This window comes from Tetrao urogallus (assembly GCF_951394365.1).
Source record: "Tetrao urogallus genome assembly, chromosome: 1".
Classification (NCBI taxonomy): Eukaryota; Metazoa; Chordata; class Aves; order Galliformes; family Phasianidae; genus Tetrao; species Tetrao urogallus.
The window spans coordinates 170,864,999-170,884,121 of NC_136813.1; the positions used below are offsets into that span (position 1 = coordinate 170,864,999).

The 19,123-nt window shown below is 38.6% G+C and overlaps 1 protein-coding gene across 1 annotated transcript in view; it reads left to right on the forward strand.

Annotated features, from left to right (window-relative positions):
- The window catches only part of CPED1 (cadherin like and PC-esterase domain containing 1), a gene marked incomplete at both ends in the record, with an annotated part of 139,980 nt that overhangs the window by 71,715 nt on the left and 49,142 nt on the right, over positions 1-19,123 (forward strand). The window contains 2 exons of the mRNA XM_079538371.1: positions 236-422; positions 1,889-2,057. Coding sequence (XP_079394497.1) covers positions 236-422; positions 1,889-2,057 — 356 coding nt within the window. The remainder of the gene's footprint in view (positions 1-235; positions 423-1,888; positions 2,058-19,123) is intronic.

The following is a 19,123-nucleotide window of genomic DNA, read 5'->3' on the forward strand; positions in this document are numbered from 1 at the left end:
AAGTTTGTGCCTCTGACTAGAGTCATTGGGCACTGAGTGACTAAAATCCCTCTAGGGCCTGAAAATGGCTCTCAAGTGCCAGCCAGCAGGACTTTGCATCAGGATTATCAGTCTCACAGTGAGCAGGCAGTTAAAATCTTTCTACTGTGCATGTTATCAATCTGCCAGAAGTTGCATGTTACTTATAAATGTTCATACATTTCACTGTTTTTCCTTTGATGCCTTCTTGGAACAGATAAAGATACCCTATCTCATATCAGGCAGATCTTCACCAGTCCACAGCTGGACTTGAATCCTCAGTTTAACCCAAAAATCAAGGAGTACTATGCAGAAGTCCCATTTGACGTGGTAACAGTGAAGATTGGAGCAGAGCCTTCTAACTGTCAGTGCCAAGTCCACCTTGATGAGATGAAAGGACCAAGGTATTAGCAACAAAATAAATGTTTAAAAGAGAAAAGCGTTGTAAACTTCAGAAATATATCAGGGCAGCAGTGAAAATGAGCTTTCATAACCAGGTCTTGATTTTGCACCACAGCCTGCTGGACTTTCTCCCTCTGCCAGCAGTTTGCTTAGGTAAGGTGAGAAATAGAGAAAATAAGTTCAGGTGTATACATTCAGAATGATCAATTTTTATCAGTATCACATTGTAAGGAACTGACATCAGGAAGAGTACCAGGTTGTCCAATCTTATTGAGTGATATAATGCTGGAGGACATGTGAGAGAGCAAAGTTATCAATAAGTACCAGATTTGAGCACTCACCCACAATCATGTATGCTGTTTAATCATTTCTGTAGTCCTTCCTACAGTTTTGGGTTTCTCAGCCAGATTTATCACAAACTGCAGAACGTGTATCCAGTAGACATTTTGGGCCAGACCACCCTGCTTTTGGATATCAAGAGGGTCAAGAAGTGCGTGTTTATCTGCACCAGGTGCTTTAGAACCTGAGGGCTGGCCTACACACTCAGTAGCCATTAGTAAAAGATTTCCTTGCTTAGCACTGAAGATTTAAAAGGGAAAGGAAGTAACAGTGATTCACTAAACTGGTTTTTCTTTATGGCACAAAGTATTTATACAACACACTGCCTTTCAACTGACTGCAAAGTGGATACTTCAATTTAGAATGCTTGATAATAATAAGTCAATCAGTGCTGGTCTGTACAGTGGTTGTTGGCCTTATACCCAGTGTATTTCCTGTAATTTCAGTAAGAAATCAATCTTTGTTTATGATTGAAATGAAAGCTCCTGTAAAATTCTGTCATCCATCTTTGCAGTGTTTTAATATTAACAGTCATTACAACATATACAGAAACTGTGAGGTAATGAAGGTCTGCAAAAAGTATGAGAGCTATTCCTTGCAAAAGGCAAACAGAATAGCCATGTGCCCTTTTCACTGAAAAGTAAAAGCTCTGGATGAGTAGGCTCGGTCTTCTAGCATTCTCATTTCACTGCAATCAGAAGAGCACAGTTGAGCTTTGTTTTTGTGTCAGACTGAGTCTGGGATTCCATCATGTTTGGCTAGTAACAATTTCCTCAGATAGGTGACACTTTTTGTCTGATTTGTCTCCCTTTGGACTTCACTCTGGACTTGGACCTGCCAGGAATTATTGTCCCTAGTGCCTTCATTCATGGATTTCCCATCAGAATTATCACTGCCACTGAAGTTGTTCTTGCAAAATTTCACTTTCATTATTTTGTCTTCTTGAAGGAATTTTAAACTCTTTTTAGAGGACAGTGTGTGCTGTTTCTATGTAAAAACAAAGGTATGGCAAAAATAAACTTTTAGAAATAGAAGTCTCAAGGAGCAAGTTTAGCTGCCATACAATGCAGTGAAAATCTTTGTTTCTTCAGTGTTAATTCCACTTTCTTTCTTTTTTCCCTTTTTTCAGCATTGCTAACTACCCACTTGGCCTTGGATTGAACAAAATTGTTGTTCTTGTAACAGATGATTCGCAGCCCAGTCCTCAGGTTGTGAGCAGCTATAAAATCAAAATTTATCGAGAGGATCGCCCTAGTCTGCCTTTGTTTGATGACTATATGATTTGTGGTTTTGTGCAGGTATTGTTTCTCTTTTCTTTTATTACACAAAATAGTAGTGGATTTTTCTGGTTTCTCTGTATAGTGTCGGATTTGGTGAGATTAGAATCTGGGCTCTAATTGCTATAATTGTATGAAATACAACATTTACACAAGTTTTTCAGTATAAAATTGACCTGTTACAGTCAGCATGCATTTGAGAACTCTAGGTTAATTAATCCTTTCTTCGGTCAGCCAAAGATTACCCATCAGAGAACTTGCAGGAAAACCATCTCAGTACTATGTGACTGTTAGATGTTAGATGTTGGCACATTTAACACTGTTCAGGACAAATGATGCTAGAAAATTTATGATTTAAAAGTGGTTATTCTAAAAGCTTAACAGACACAATGGAAAATAAACATGCAGAAGCACAAAACACTTGCTCAAAGGAAGAGACAATTTCTGCTTAAATCCCATTTATCCAAACGTAAGTTTGGGTATACATGGGTATATATATAAATTACTCCTAGCAAATGACAATCTTTAGGAAACAGTGGGTCTGTTGAGTGAAAACAAAGTGTGAGAGTCTGTCCCATAGGTCTTAGGAGGGGACTGTGGGAAGCTGAGATAGACACAAAATTGGAATTAAAAAATGAAAGAAAGGAACAGTGAAGCTTCTAGTTACTTTCACTATGGTGATAACAAAATTCTTTGGGAAATAAAGAAAACCTGGAGGATAGCTCTATTTTCCTTTTCCAGTTTCTTTCTGTATACTGCAGAAGTTACTTTTGGTGGGCAAAGTCTGAGCATTTTAAGCGACGGATCAGATTAATAAGTTCAGGGGTTTTTTTTAATTGTGAAGAAACAAGCAGTGGAATTTACAACAAGAACCAATGATGTTATAAATGTTGATGGACAATAATTATCTCAATCTGTAAATCAGAACTGTCAGATAAGATATATGTAGCAGTCACAGCCTACTGACTGCTGATCTGCCTACCTGATTGTGATGAGTCTAGTACCACACTACCCATTTATTGACCCTTCTCTCAAAATTAACTTACAAACTTAAAAGGTCAAGGACCATCTTTTTGTTCTTTGTACTGGCTCACTACTAGATCTAGTAGTTGCTACAGTAAAACAAGCAATAATTAAAGCATGTAATGCCTATGATTTCTGTTCACATGTACAGCAGCTAGCCAGATATCTTGAGTGTGTGTTACTAGGAGCAGAACTCAGCATCTAACCTTATTGAATTTCATGACATTGATGATTGCCAATGCTTCAATGTATCTAGGACCCTCTGAAAGGCTTCTGTCCCTTGAGAGAGCCAGCAGCACCTCCCAGTTTGCCATCATCATTGAACAAACTGAGAATGCATTCTACTCCTGCATCCAGGTCACCAATAAAAATGTTGAACACAACCAGCCCTAGAATTGAGCCAGTAATGACAGGCCACCAATCAGATGTGAGGTCCGCTGTTAAGCCACTTCATCAAGCAGCATGTAGCTGTTCATGTCACAGTTGGACAATCTGTCCAGAAGGGTGCTGTGAGGGACAGCATCAAAGACCTTACTAGAATCCAGGACAACTATATCCAGCACCTTCGCTTCATGCACTGAGTGACCTTATCATAGGAGGAGATCAAATTACTTAGTCAGGACTTTCTCTTTGTGAACCCATTTAGATATCACCTGGTAAAAGCTTTGGTCTTCAAATGCCTTTCAGCAGCATTGAGGATAATTTTGTCCATAATTTTTCCAGGGGCTGAGGTCAGGCTAACAGATCTGTAGTTTCCTGGGTCTTCTCTCATGCCTTTTGTAGATGGATAAAACGCTGGCTAGCTTCCAGGAGAGTATCAGTAAGCTGAGCACTAATAGAAAAACACCCTGTCTGAGATGATGTGAGGAAAGCCCCTCTTGTCACCCAATTTAGAATGGCATATCTAGATGTAGAAAAAGGAATTCAACTTCTTGCACATCCTCCCACACTAGAATTTACACTGTTGTTAAGGTTTTATGATAGCATTTATGGGACTGAATATGAATCTTTGAAGCACTGTCAAGGTAAAGAGATCTAGAATGATAAAAATGAAACATTTTAGAAGTTACTTTTGATTGAGCTTAGTTTACTGCTCATCTTGAATAACTGCTCTCTAATTAAACATAATTGTTCAGAGCTAGGGAGGACTCAAGGAGTTTAGAGTAAAAACGAGATGAAAAGCATTCTTGCGGTATCTAATGAAAGCTCTGAAGATACAGTATGAGATTCTAAATTAACATTTTTTTAGATATGTTAAAGGTAAACTTATCAGAGAGCACATTTCAAAAACGAAGGCTGGAGCTGGTGATAGACATGACATTCTGAAACACTCAAAAGCATTGTCCTTTTCCATATTTACTACATCAGTTTCCTGCCTTAGAGTGACGGTTTCTATCAGTTGAACGCTCACTTCTTAAATAGCATAATTACACTCTGCATTTCATACCAGTGAACATCACGGGCTCTTACAAGGGGGGCTAATGCAGCCTGATCAATGGCATGAGTGCTTGTTCTCTTAGTAACAAGACACCTGTTTTAGGAGCAAAAGGATAAATACAGCGTGAACTGATGGAGTCTCCATTGGACACTTGACTAGGCACAACTGGGATCACACATTGGGAGAAAAAGGACACTAACAGTGGTGTGGTCTTTCTCACAGAAGGCTTCAGTTAAAATTCTAATCCATAGACTTTTTGCCTGACTTTCTTTTATGTTTAATCCCATTAGGATATTCAGGTTTCACTGCAAGCTGATACTATAAGGAAAGTTACCATAAAAAGACAGAGTGTGGGATGTTGTTTCCAGTCTTCTAACAATTCCCATGCAGTTGAATAATCCTGGATTAATATCAAGGCTATTGAATTAAGAAGTGTGTGGTTCCAAGCCTTGCAGCCTCTAAAAGGAAAAAAAAGTATTGTCCTGTCTCCTTTTTGATAGTAGCTGTTATGTCCTTGTTAAAACCAGATTAGCTGGGGACAAATTGTGGCATCACCATAGCACCTTCAGTGACTTTCATTACCTTTCATTATGTATTCTGTGTTCTGACAGTATTGCTGGGGCTGCATGTGGAAAGGTTGTTGGTTGGTGCTTTAACTTAATTTTGCAGAACTGTTGACGGTGTTCAAAATAAGTGTTCTTGAAAGAGGAGGTGCCATTTAATTATCCTCTATGAAGCTGCAATACCAAGACAGATGTAAGAAAGCAGAAAAAAGCAGGATATCAGCATTATACTCAAGTGAAAGATTCCAGAGCTACTTACACACACTATCAGAAAGAACAGACTATTTTATTCATTCTTGCAGGGCCCACTGTCTTTAAAACACAAGATTTCAATATACCTCATTTGAAAGGTATGAATATTATGTCTTTCATTGCTACTCTGTGTAGCTTGGGTCATTGATAGTAACTCATGATGTGTTTGGGGAACTTTGTTTGGCACTGTGAACATTTGTAGCTGTCATATCTCGCTATCACATGTTATTTGTGTGTATATTTTAGTAATACAGTTAATAATTTTGTTTTGCATTCATTATGAGAGATCAGTAGAATTATATTTCTAGCCACAGTGTGTATCATCTGCTTTGTACGTTTGCATAAAACTTGCAAAAGCACCTTCCAGAATCAGTCCAGTGCAGTGTGTGTTTTAAGGATGTTCAGCCTCTTCTACAGATTTCTCACGTCTGAGAGAAAGAAAGTACGATAGAATAGCTTTAAAAACTTACCTGATGTTTCAAGTTCATTTTCAGCTGTGTGCTGTTCCAATTACAATATTTTCCTACCAGATAATATATGTAAGAATTGTGTCTGTTACAGAAACATGAACTCCTTTTTGGTGCTTTCATAAAAAGATTTCAAACTTGCAAAAATGGAATAGAGTCTATAAAAATAATAAAAAAAAAAAGCCTGGGAGAGAAACAAGTATCTTGTCCTCATCAGGACAGGTTTGAATCACATTTGTCTCTTCTGCAATTCCTATCTGTTGCATTAGATTCTGTGTGACCTCCATGATGAACCACACATCTCTTCTATTCTTAGTGCACTGTGGATGCTTTGTGCAGACTTATTTTTTTGCAGTACTCACTGTGGTAGCAGTCAACCTTCTTGGCAGTGCTGCATTCACGTCACTATAAGACATGCAGAAGGTGCTTCTCTTGAACTGAATATACAGCCAAATCGTATCAGCAAGTAGATTCTATCTTACTTGCAAAGTCAGCTAATTTCCCCTTCAGAGAATAAAAGAAAATAAAAGAAAATCCATTATATGTGCAGTCACGCATTGCATTCCTTAGTCTTCTTAGATCTAGAGCTAGTCAGGGTTTTTTCCAATATTCTTAATATTTTCAGAAAACAACAAGAAAAATACCCTAAACTTTAAAGAAATTACTTTGAGCTCTCTCTTTTTCTTTTGCTGCTCCTTTTTAAAAAGCATTGTTATTACAGCATATATTTTCTTCAAAAGAATGTCCTTCAATTAGAAGGAAATTTCTTACTCAAGATGTCAGTATAACTGTTAGTCTAGAGATCTTAGCTATCATTGGATCCAAAAGTAGAACCCTATTTTCATAGAAAGAGAGGCTGGGCAAGAAAAAGTCACTCATTCATAGGACTGAAATACTCAAGCCACATTTAAATTTTCTTCAGAAACAGTGGTGGGAGAATAGTATGGCAGTCATCTTTCTAGGAGTAATGCCAACTTCAGCATTCCTTCCTTGCCTGCAGCTATGCATGAACCAGATGGAAGACCTTTCTTAAACATTATTTTTAATGGACTAGTTTCTAGGATAAGATTCCCAGTCTTACCGTGTTAGCATAATGAAGGGATAGGAGCAACTGGATCCAGAGGAGTGGCAGTGGCTGTGTTAGATCACCGTTTGCTTTGTCCAGGAAAGAAATTCACATCCATATGGGGTTTAAAGCTTTTATGAGTGAAAAGTTACAGCTGTACGGAGAAAACCAGAGATCTGACTTCAAATAAACAGGAGCTTCATATCCAGAAACTGTAGATGTGATTTGCTGTGTGAAAACACACAAAACACTAGAACTACATTTGTGTTGCTATTAATCTATTGAATAAAGCATAAATGAGTTTGTTTTCCTTTGTTATTTTGGTTTTTTATTTTTTGTATACCTGTAACTGTTCACGAGGAAATACAGAGTAGTTCTCATATAAACTTGAGGAGCAAATACATAGCAAACAATGCATTGTTAAATTGCAGGTATTTCAGATGGAAGCCCCACAGTACTTAGAAAATTAATACACAGAGACTGACATAAATTATATCTTCATCTTCATCTTCATCTCCTATATATCGACATGGCTAAACTAATTTAAAGGGAGAAATTCCAAATTACACTAATGGAGAACGTATCTTGAGAGAAATTAGGTATTATAAGCAATGTATGTGAATGATTTCACTTGCAGAAAAGCTGCTGAAATTGTTAGTAATTTTCCTAAATCCACGATCAGACAACAGCTCACAAAAACCTAAAAAACACTGGAAAATTTTAAAACATGTAAAGATAAGAGATGTATAATAATTTACAAGCAGAATATTTACAAGCAGCTAACGTAATAACTCAACTTGCTGCACAAGTGCATTACATGATGTTATGGTGTGGAATACTTATAACCAAAAATCATAAAACCATGACAACCTAAAAAGTGTATTTTAAAAGATATAAAAGGTGGAGGTTTAAATACTAAACACGGCAAGCTAATTTCCAAGTAGAGTTAATTTCTGTGTACATCAGAACAAAACGTTTTGTAAAGTCAGCATTTTCTGACTGTCAACATCTATGCCATTGGGGAAAGAAGGCTTGCCACATTTTCTTAATTATAAGAAAGACTTTTGTGTTGATTTAAAGTATTGCTTTGTGGATGACTCAGAGGAACAATTAACCATGATGGATCTTCTCTGCATTTCTGCTATTCTGTGCTGAACTCCTTTTGGATCTCAGAACCAGAGATGTGGCTGTTAGGCTGGTATGTTGGTCAGCAGCCAGTATCTGCTGCTTTAAAGGGAGGTCTGGAAAGCTCAACAGAGCAGAGATCTGTCTCCTTCGGGGAATTAATGTAATACTTTTAGATTTTCTTTTTATAAATCAAGCTCACTTCCTTCACCGACATAGTTGACTTATATATAATCTGCACCATCATCTGTTAATCATTGGTTCTTGCAGTTTCTGTTCCCTGTCAGACAACTGCTGTGCTCTGAACAAATTGGAATAAGGTGGGAAGAGCCAAAAAAAGGATCAGTATGGCTGTGCTTCAATGTAAGTGTCTCTTTCTCTAGACACGGAACGAAATTTTGCTTCAGAGCTTCATCCAGTACCTCCAGTACCAGCTGTGCCCAGCTAGGACTATCATCACAGCCTCCAGCATTTTAGGGATGCCACATTGCAGAGCCCAAATTTGTAGGCTTAAGTCCATCATGGCTCTGGCTGCCTGGAGAAAAGCATATAGTCTTGCTTTTTAATGCATTTTGCCTGTTTTCTCGATTTGATATTTGCTGTGCTTATTTTTCTTTCTGTAAATAGGTCCTGCTTAACATATGGCACCAGATTAATGCCAGATGCCTTCCAGGAAGCTTCTCCAGAAGTATCAGGCAGAGAGCAAAGAGGGTGTCTTTTTCCATGCAGCAGCTACATTTGTCATTGTTATGATGGTTTGTACATGGGAAATGGTGTGTTACACAGATCGCTAGTGGACAACTTGCCAGCAGGGCTTTTAGGCAAGACACGTGAGTGCTGGTTTAGTGATTCAGAAGTTTTGAGCTGATTATGACTGAGATCATAGAATCATAGAATGACTTGGACTGGAAGGGGCCCCAAAGATCACCAAGTTCCAACCCTCTGCCTGTGGCAGAGCCACCAACCTCCCAATCTGGTACAAGACTAGGCTGCCCAGGGCGGCATCCATCCTTATCTTGAACACCTCCAGAGGCAGAGCATGATATTAACAAACTCATTACATTTATGATCCTTTTCAGAGGAAGTACAAGGTTACAGTAATTCACCCCTTAAGAGATACTATTTTTGGCAGCTTTCAGCCTTCTTTTTTTCTCTGTTTCCTTTTGTTGGGCAACAGTCTTGTAGTTAGAAGCTTCTTAAATGAGAAGTTATCTCACTCTTAATTACCACTCAGTTTACTGACACCAACCTCTGCAACAGATTTAATAATTCCTTTTTCTGCATGTTTGCAGCTTAGCGCAGCCTTCCTAAAAACATCCTGCCATCCTAGGAACTCATTTAGGTGAATCCTGATTTGAAGGGTTATTTTCCTGTTATACTGCCATAGAAGAATGCTAGTGTATAATTATGGGAGGAACAAAATTGTAAAAGATAAACTTCAAAGACCTTAAAGAGCAATTCTATTCTCACGTGTTCAGACTGTTCTCTCCCTTTATACAATTATTTATGTCATCTCATGGGCATGCATAATACTCTAAATATACAGAAGATGAAGATCTTCCCAGGAGCCTGCTGAATAGATAGATATTCATAATTGCATGACTACAAGTGGTAGGGAGCCAAATTATGACCAGTATAATTGCAAATGCTGAGCAAGATCCCACTGGTGCTAGTGGGGTGTGTGATTGGACGTTGTAGCCTGACAGATGTCTTGCAATGCCTGCTCTCAAGGGTGCTGCAGGAAGGGAGATGCAGAGGCAGACACAGTGCTGTAGAGGCAAATGCTGCAGATACAGTGCTTTCTCCAAACCAATCAAAGACTGCTAGGACAGATTGGACTTGACCAAGGGTATTTTGATTCCATGCCTTTAACCACAGGATTGAAATGTCTTTTTAAATAATAGCAGCGAGCCATTGTGGGTGAATGTGAAAAGAGACAGACAGCAATAAATGCTGGGTAGGCAATTCAGCTCCTGGGAGACTACAGTTCTCTGGAAAAGCTGATCAAAAAGTTGGTTTTGTATAACTCTTCTTAGTTATAGGGTTTTTGTTTATTTTAAGCTATCAGCCAATCATCCCCCATATTTGCAGTAGATTTTTGCTTACAGTCCTTTTTTGCTGTTAATTCAGATGATTTTGTTGTGACATAGGCCCAGTAACCAATTCCATTCTGCTGGATAACTGGTAGCAGCAATTTTCACAGAAGGCTTTGTGCAATACAGACTTCTATGTGCTTGTTTCTCTTTCCTCTTCCTGCTCTCCACAGGGATTCTTCCCTGCATTTCTGTGTTGTGGCCCAGCAAGTGCAGGAGAGCTATGTTTGAGTCACTCCAGCCTGAGGCCATCCTGATGGCTGAGTTCTTGGGGGGATCCTAGCCCAACCTGACCACCTCCTGAAAGGTCATTCCTATCTAACTGCCTCTTGCCTGCAATAATGTACTGTTGGAGTCAGACCCTGAGCAGACAGAGGCATACAGCCCTGAAACCTTCACGTAGGGTGCTAGAGATTAGCAGCTGGCTCTGGGCATTCTCCTCCTCAGCATCTGGATCTCCAAGTCACCTAATGAAATCTCTTGAGGTCTCTGGAGAGAAGCCAGCAATTCCCCTGCAGATACTTAGGGACTGTTTAGAAGCCATTGTTTGCCCTTGGTTGCACTGGAAACATAGCAAATTCAGAATCTAGGCCATATTTTTTCTGTGCTTCCATTTCTATATAAGATATTATGACAAAGACTAAAGTCTTTTTATGAGCTGTATGCATATGAGAGCCACAAGTATGAGTTAAGTATTTCTTCTTTCCTAGCTCCAGAAAGTGCAATGCTATGTTTAAAAGTACAGTAATAGAAGGAACTGGGGAGAAAGGAAAGGTCATCCAAGGTTTTGAAAACATTGCTGAGGTATGTAGCTTATATTTGGGGTAAATGGCCACGTTGGTGTTAGTATTCTGTCAGTGTACCTGATTCACAGAGAGAAAGTTCATGAATGACTAACGCTGTACACAGAGTTTTACAGCTGTGATCAGAATGCCAGTTTGTTAGCTGCAGACAAATCACTATATGCACATGGGCAAAGTTTTTAGAAGGTAATCACAGTAACATTATTGTGTGTTGCATGTATGACTGATTACTTTTTAATATATAAATGGTCATTGCAGTTTGTACTGGAGCAAAAGCCATTTTTACAATATGCATAATAGTAAAGGAAAAGAAAAATACCCTTAATCCTAGTTCTTTGAACACTGAAAAAAAGACTGCCATTGACTTTAATGTTCTTTGGATCTGGCCTTACTAGTCTCATTTCACTAGTGTTAATTAATACGATCTGGGCTCAAAAATCAGTCTGCAGAGGAAGTAGTATGCCTGCGTATGCATCTCCAGAAAAAATAGCTGTGCTGCAGGCAAGGCATGGCAAAGCAAAGGGAGGTGCACAAATCAGCTGTACAGTACAGTGGAACAAAGAAGACTGAAGTGATTTATTGCTGGGCTGTGTAAAGGCTATAAGCTCTTCAGGCTGTTTACTCCCAAAGATTTGAAATTCAAATCTTATTTCCTTGTATTATGTTGTAAAGAGGATGTGACACGACTGAAATGCTGTCATACGTTTCATGGTCCAACGTAATGGTTTGATCTGTTCTGACCAGCTCTCACTGAAAGAGCAAAGATGCTGTGGCACCACAAGTGGATATCTTCCTCTGTCTGCCAGACGAATGTGGGCAAACAGGATAATACCTTGCCTCTGTTAACACTTGAAACAAAATTGACAAAGTGTATAAGTGCATGAGTTGATCTTTGAGATCTGGGACTGTCCCAGACAAAATAGGAAATTTGGTCAGCCTTGTTTAGAGGTTTGAGAGATAGTAAGCTTTGTGGACTGGAAAATCAAAGAAGTATATAGCCTAATGCATGTCTCTCTAAAATCAGTCTGAAGCAGTAGTACCTACTTCACAGGAGCCATGATTATACTCAATGGTCCTTGGGGTCCCTTCCAACCCAAGCCATTCTATGATTCTGTGATTCAATTGAAAACTTGTGGAAAGTCAAAATCCAACTTCCTTTCTAAGAGCTGAAGAGGTAAACAAGGCAATCAGTGTTCGTGACTGTACTTTGTTCCTAGGTAGTTTCTTGTTGTAGAATGTTCTCAACTGAGATCCAAAATGCACTTTTGTGCTCCTCATCTGGCTAATTCAGATTCTTTTCTGTTTAGAGTTATGAATGTATAAAACAGTCTACCTTGTTTAGACAGGGTGCTGGTATTAGTCTATGCTATGCACACATAAGACAGTGAAAGCTTATTGTGTTTAATTGATCTGGCTTTATGCTTATTTGACATCTTGTTAAAAAGTAGTAAAATAAATCACTGAGAAACATTTACTTTGAAAGACAAGCCTAAAACCAGAAGGAGACACTTCTGCCAGTAAGGAAACCAATCCTCACTGCTCTCGTTCCTTTCAGGATCAAGGTAGATAGAAAACACAATTCCCAGTATAAGACAAACAAGGGGCTCACTTTCCTTTGGGAGTATCTTCACTGAGAAAGTCAGCTTTACAGTATATATCTATTGTTATTTCTGAGGCCGTAAGATTGTCTGCATCCTACAGAGAACTGTTATCCTCTTCTCCCATCCTTCTACAGTTTGTGTTTCAAAGCTGAATTCCAGGGCATTCACTATTGACAGTTCAATTACTCTATTATTATCACTTTGCTTCAAACGCTGCTGCGTGAGATTCATCAGAAAATGTGAAATAGCCCGTTGAATTTTCCCCTTGATGCCACAATAGATGTGAAAGAAAAGCCTTCAGAGTGAGGCTTCCTAAGTGTTAACAGATCATAAAAATTGGCACCAACTGTTGTGCCGAGTATCATAATCTGCAAGAGGAGGGCCAGCAATTCCACAGCGATGAGAAGAGAGTGCTTGGTGTTTGAGCTGTGGTCACATTTGCCTTTCAAGTCATTTCTGCCCCCATAACGCACTTTGTGGGAGAAGAAAGCTAATGCAGCTGCCTTTGCTAATCAGTCAGTAGGACCCAGCCCCTCTGGGAGGCAGGCAAAGGCAGATACCTACTGAGACACACAATCCTTGCTGATTAACAGTGAAAGCTGGTAAAGTTACTCTCTAAGACTGTCTGGCCCATCAGCTACAGAAATGTAATTTAGATGATTATCTACATGCCCATTAAACCTTGTGACCCATTGCTAGTCTGTTTGAAGTTTGCCTGCTTAAACTTGCTAATAGGAAGAATAGAAGGATTAACTCAGAGGTCATGAAATAAGAGAGCAGTAAAGATGACAAAAAAGGCAGAGGAAAACTTCCTACTGTGTGTATTTAGTAAAGAAAAGGATCCACATCACCACAGCCATCTCAGCAGATACTGTTACTTTACTAAGCAAGCAAACCATCTGGAACTCAGGCCATTTAATAGTTTTTTAATGTTTCCCACCTATTTTGTTTAGCTGTACAAAACAAGCATGCTACCTGCATGATAAAGGTTATCAAGTTAGGTGTTTCCAGAACAGAATGCAAATGTTGTAAAAGAGCATAGAACAACTGATATGTGATAACTGTTTCTAGTTTTGCTCAGGGTTACAGTGCACAGATATAAATCAGGAAGCACTTAAGTTAAATCAGTCACCATAGAGTAATTGGAGTCAAATCAGCATTGAGGCCAGCCTTGTTCCATGTTGGGTAGAGACCTCTATCTATTACAATTGCTTGTGAACTTAAAGATGACTGATGGAAAGTTGATCCGGTTAATCTGTTTTTTGAATTAGTCAAATTGAAATACATAGAAAAACTCATAATGATTCTGATAAATGAGTCACAAGATGCTGCAAAAATTTGGTGACCAACTAAAACTAAGTTTATAATGAAAAGGTGGGATTTATTTCAGGCAGCAGAATGCAAAGTGCCAATACCTCTGTAAGGGCATGGGGAAGGGCTCAGACTGATACTGAGAGAAAATGAGCATGACCTTTACAAAATTCTGAAGTTCACATACTACTTCTGCATATAGTGTTCCCCTTGCAGTGAATCCTTGTCCTTTAGCTGAAGGAAAAGTCAACATACTTGCAGAAAAATAGTGGCAGGGGGCATGTTTCACTTTATTTCAAAGAGGACAAAACTGATGTGGAGTTCTTTAGGTCTTGTGGTCTGAGGTCTCTGTATTAAGAATTACTGCAATAATTTTTGCAGATTTATTTTATTTTTAAATGTGATCTTTGATGATACAATTAAATATAGTTTTGCTTCTCATTTCATTTTATTTTGTTGAATTAAGCACATTTACCGGTTGGAATCTCAGTACATCCCAAACTCCTTTCACTCACACATACAACTATATAAAAGGTAAATAAATATACTATTGGGGAAGCAGTACCTAGCGCAGCAGCAATTACTTTTAGAACTCAGGAGTTTGATTTTCTGAGTTTTCATAGTCAGTATCTTTGGCAGGTACTGGAATCTTGGACACGCTGATCTGAATCTGATGCCCGTGCTTTGAAATGAAATCCATCAATGTTAAATTTCCACCCTAAGCATCACATTAAAGCTGCCTTGCATCTTAATCTGGCTAAAAGTGACAAGCCTTAGTGTTGATCATAACTGCTGTATTCAATCAGGAATAGTCTGCAATCATGTGTTGACCACACTGGCAGTGGTCCTGACCTTGAAAAATACATTTTTGCAGAAGGTTTAGGAAAGCAAATGTCTATTCCTTAGTCTTCCATTGAGAGGCATGTGCTCAGCTGCTTACTACCAGACTGCTTTGGAGTCCAGAAGTTATTCATAAATCTCATTCCACCCATGTTGTCTGAAAAATAAAGTAGATGCCAATATCTTCTGGGAAGCCTTGTAGAAAACAGATCAAAGGCTTCTGGAGTTTATTTAAGAAAGGCCAGTTGTGAGTGGCTTAGTGTCTGAGCATGGCATGAAAAGTGAAACAGCCATGACAATGAAGCACCAGAAGTCCTCTGGGGTTCAGTGAAGAATTTGAGTAGTATGTGGTGCAGGTGGGCCAATGTCTCATACTGTCATTTTGTTGCTCCTTTAATTGCAAACTGAATGTTGTGCCCTATGTCTAACCCTTAGAAAGAAAAACAAAATTTCTCAAGCCAATAGGATATAGAGTTTTTCATTCAAATAGTGAAGGTCAAATACTGAATTTCATCTTTTCTAGGTCATTTTGTGTAAAGGATCTATGAATCTGTGTAATTTACTTGACTTGTAGTCAGTGTTATAGCTAACCTTTTAAAGTAAATTTACTTTAGTAAATCAGACCCTTCAATGTATCCCTGGTTATTCCAGGGTTATTTCTTGTTAGAATTATCTTTTTTGTTTATGCCTACAATTCCTTTGTACTGCAGAATGTCCTAATTTGTACTATACATGGAGATAGCTGCAACATCCCCCCAGTCTTACGTGTGATAGGTTGGAATTCAAGTAGAACATGAGATTAAGACTGCTCCCAGTCAGACCTCCTAACCTAATTCCTTGTGGGAAACAAAGTGCTTCAGCAGGGAAGTTCAGTCTTTGTCAAACTAAGCACACCCCGTCCCTTAAGAAATGGGTATTTTTAAACTCCTGACAAAACAATGAATACCATTCTCTTGTGTTTCAAGATAAGACTAAGATGGCACATGGAGATACATGGTATCTGATTGTAAAAGCAAAATAGGTTTCATAATGCGTCACTGGAGAAACATGCAAAGTAGTTGAAAATTTCTGTCTATTGATCTGAGTGCCCACTTTGCCACTTATTTTTAGGAATAGGGGGGATAGAAAATGACAGGTATCAGGAGTGGTAAAGATCAAACCATGGCCTTTTTTAGCAATGAAGTCATTTTAGAAGAGCTGAAGGAACTTTCTAGAAATTTCCAAGTGGAAAGGATCCAGAGAGAAAGGGAGCAGAACTCAGCAGATATCTCACGTCTGTCTGTATCACATCTCACTCCAAACTGCTGATCCCAAAGAGAATGGGACTGTGACTACTGACTGTTTCCATTGTGCTATTCCTTTTCTAGTCCAACAGCCCAGTGTTTTTCACGGTTCCACATTTCCACAGTTCCAGATTAAAAATTAAAAAAGAGGTTGGAGAAAAAAAAAGTTCTAGGTATAATTTGCTTTTAATTAAAAACATTCGCAAGTAAAATAACCATTTAGTTTGCTGCAATAGCATTGTCAAAAGCTTGATAGAAAGGTTAGAGGATTTTCTTTTAGTGTTCACTGCTGCTTTATTTTTGAGACAAACCTTTAACACTTCAGAATTCTATTGTGAAAGAGGGTGGATTGATAAAAAATGGTTTCTGATGTTACCAAAGATCTCTGAGAGCTGCCAAGTAAATTCTAGGCAAAATGGAATGCTGACAGAATGCAGGAGCTGAGCAACAATATGGTGACAACAAAAAGACCCAGAAAATACTTGGGGAGTATGACTTGAGGTTTCAGATGGAAAACATGAAGATTTAGTGTGTTTTTCTTCAAGGAGGTATGCACGATTAACTTCACGTACTATGGACATTTCCAGTGAAGTCAGTGGGACAACTTGTTCTGAATAATACCATATGTCTTCATCTTTGCAGGCTCAAAGTAGAATTTGTTAAGTCTGGGAAGTGTATAATTGCATCCATGCTCACATTGTCCAGCACTACAATAGGACAATCAGTACTTATTTCTTCCTAAAACAGCAACATATTTGCAGTGATTATCAGTGGCATCGGCTTTTGCCTTCTAATTCTTTTGTTCTAGTTCATGCTGATATGCTTTGATATTTATGGAAAATTAGCTTATTCTTTAGTTAAGAAAAATACACATGTCAATTTTGTGTGAATTATTACATTAGTAATTCAGCAAGACATGTTTATTGATGACACAGAAACATCAATAAATGTCAGTGAGTTGCTTATACATCTTTGGGGCTTTAATCATCTCTTCTGAACTAGTTTTAAACAGGCATTTCCCAAAGTCTTTATAAGTTTCTGGACACAATAGTCTACTAGGATGATCAAAACGAACAGGGAAAATATCCTCTTTTTTTTTCTTTTCTTTTTTTTCCTGTCTTTCTTTCTTTTTGTCTGTGCACTGAGATTATTTATTGCCTTTTTGGAGTAAATATTTCTGGAAAATGTCTATTAGGTCCGCCATTGATGCCCCTTTCATAACAAAAAAGCCAATAGTCTGTCCTGGTGGACAGTAGATTGACAATGAGCCAGCAATGTGCCCTCATGGCCTGGCCATGGCCATTAATACGAGCGTGGCCAGCAGGTCAAAGGAGGTGATCCTTCTTCTTTGCTCTGCCCTGGTGAGACCACATCTGGAGTGCTGTGTGCAGCTCTGGGCTTCCCAGTTCAAGAAAGACAGGGAACTTCTAGGGAGAGTCCAGCAGAGTGACACAAAGATGGTGAGGGGCCTGGAGCATCTCCTATATGAGGAAAGGCTGAGAGACCTGGGGCAGTTCAGCCTGGAGAAGAGAAGACTGAGAGGGATCCTATCGATGCTTATAAATATCTAAGGGGTGGGAGTCAAGTGGATGGGGCTGGCTCTGTTCAGTGGTGCCCAGCAACAGGGCAAGGGAAAATGGGACAAACCAGAACACAGGAAGTTCCATACATGAGGAGAAAGTTCTTCACTGTGAGGGTTACAGAGGACTGGAACAGTCTGCACAGAGATTCTCCCCTGGAGATATTAAAAACCCACCTGGACACTTTCTCCTGTAAGCTACTGTAGGGAACCTGCTTTAGCAGGAGGTTGGACTCCAGAAGTCCCTTCCAACCCTTGTGACTCTGTGTTTCTGTAACAGAGGAAGAATTGACTTTGTATGTGTTTATTTTTTTGCTGGAGTGACTGAGCTTTTGCATTAGAACCATCATACTTAATTAATTACTCAGAGCTCAGGTTGTGAGCATCTTCTCTTATTTTTATTGGAAAAATAAGAAAATTCTCAACTAACTATAGTTATCTTGTCTGTATGCTTAAAAATTCTCCCTAAATGCTTTTTATCAGCAGTATTAAATGAAGTGCTCTCAAATATTCTGTATCTGTTTTACTCAAGACAAAAAAAAGTATATTCAGTAAAAAATTTGATTGGTTGATAATTTAAGCGTTCTTTTTTCTTATAATTGCAAAATGCTTTTAAGTATTGCACAACGCACCTGGCAAATATGATTTTACATTCATCCTTTCCTAAGTTCAGTGGTCAACATGATGCTTTCACTTGTGAGCACAGCGCTGCAAAATTGCCCTTTTCACTATCAAATTGACCACTCTGGTTACTGTTCTTTTTTTTTTTTTGCAGTTAAAGATGTGAGTTTTCTCCTCTGTCAAACCTTTCCATTCTTTGTACTGCGTAAGTTAACAGGTCTAACCTAGGAGTAAACACAGCCTATGGAATCCTCTAACTGATAGCTGGCTGAGAACAGAGAGAAAACTGAGGTTCTTAATGAGGATCTGGAAATCCCACAATAGGATTTAAAAAAAAAAAAAATTAAACTGCAGCAATTCATGGCTAATATTAGGAAACCATCCATAAAAAGCAGACATGTAGTGCAGAACCAGCCTCTTAATCTTCACAGTAAAATCTTAGGAAATTGCTCTTGAATTCTCTAGAGGGTTTAGAGGTTTGCTGTTTTTGTTTATTTATTTATTATTTATTTATTCATTTGGTTTATTTATATTTAATTATTTATTTGTTTTCTTTTTTTTATTTATGTGATTCTGTGATTCTGTGATTTTTAATTCAAAATTCAAGTGCTATGGCTGGAAACTCTCATAGTTGGCTCTGTACATAATGCCTTATTTACTTCTATGGAAACTACAACAGACACAAATAGCACAATAACTCTATTTGATAGAAAAAATTCTCAGCTACAAAACAATCTTTTTTGACATGGTCACCACTGTTAGCTGTGCATTTTCACCAGCAATGAACAAGAGCTTGAATGCTGCACTTATAAAAATCTGCATCAGTGGAGGTGACCCACTGCCACTGTCACCACTGCTGGAACACACTGCCCACCACCTCACTGTGCTCACAGCTTGGTCTCCATAAATGTTCTGCAAGTGTCGATGAATGTCAATGAATGCAGTTTTTTTCTGCATGGAGGAATTCAGTGACACATCTTTGCTTCACGTGCACTTTCACGTCAGGTGCTGTTGGTATCAGA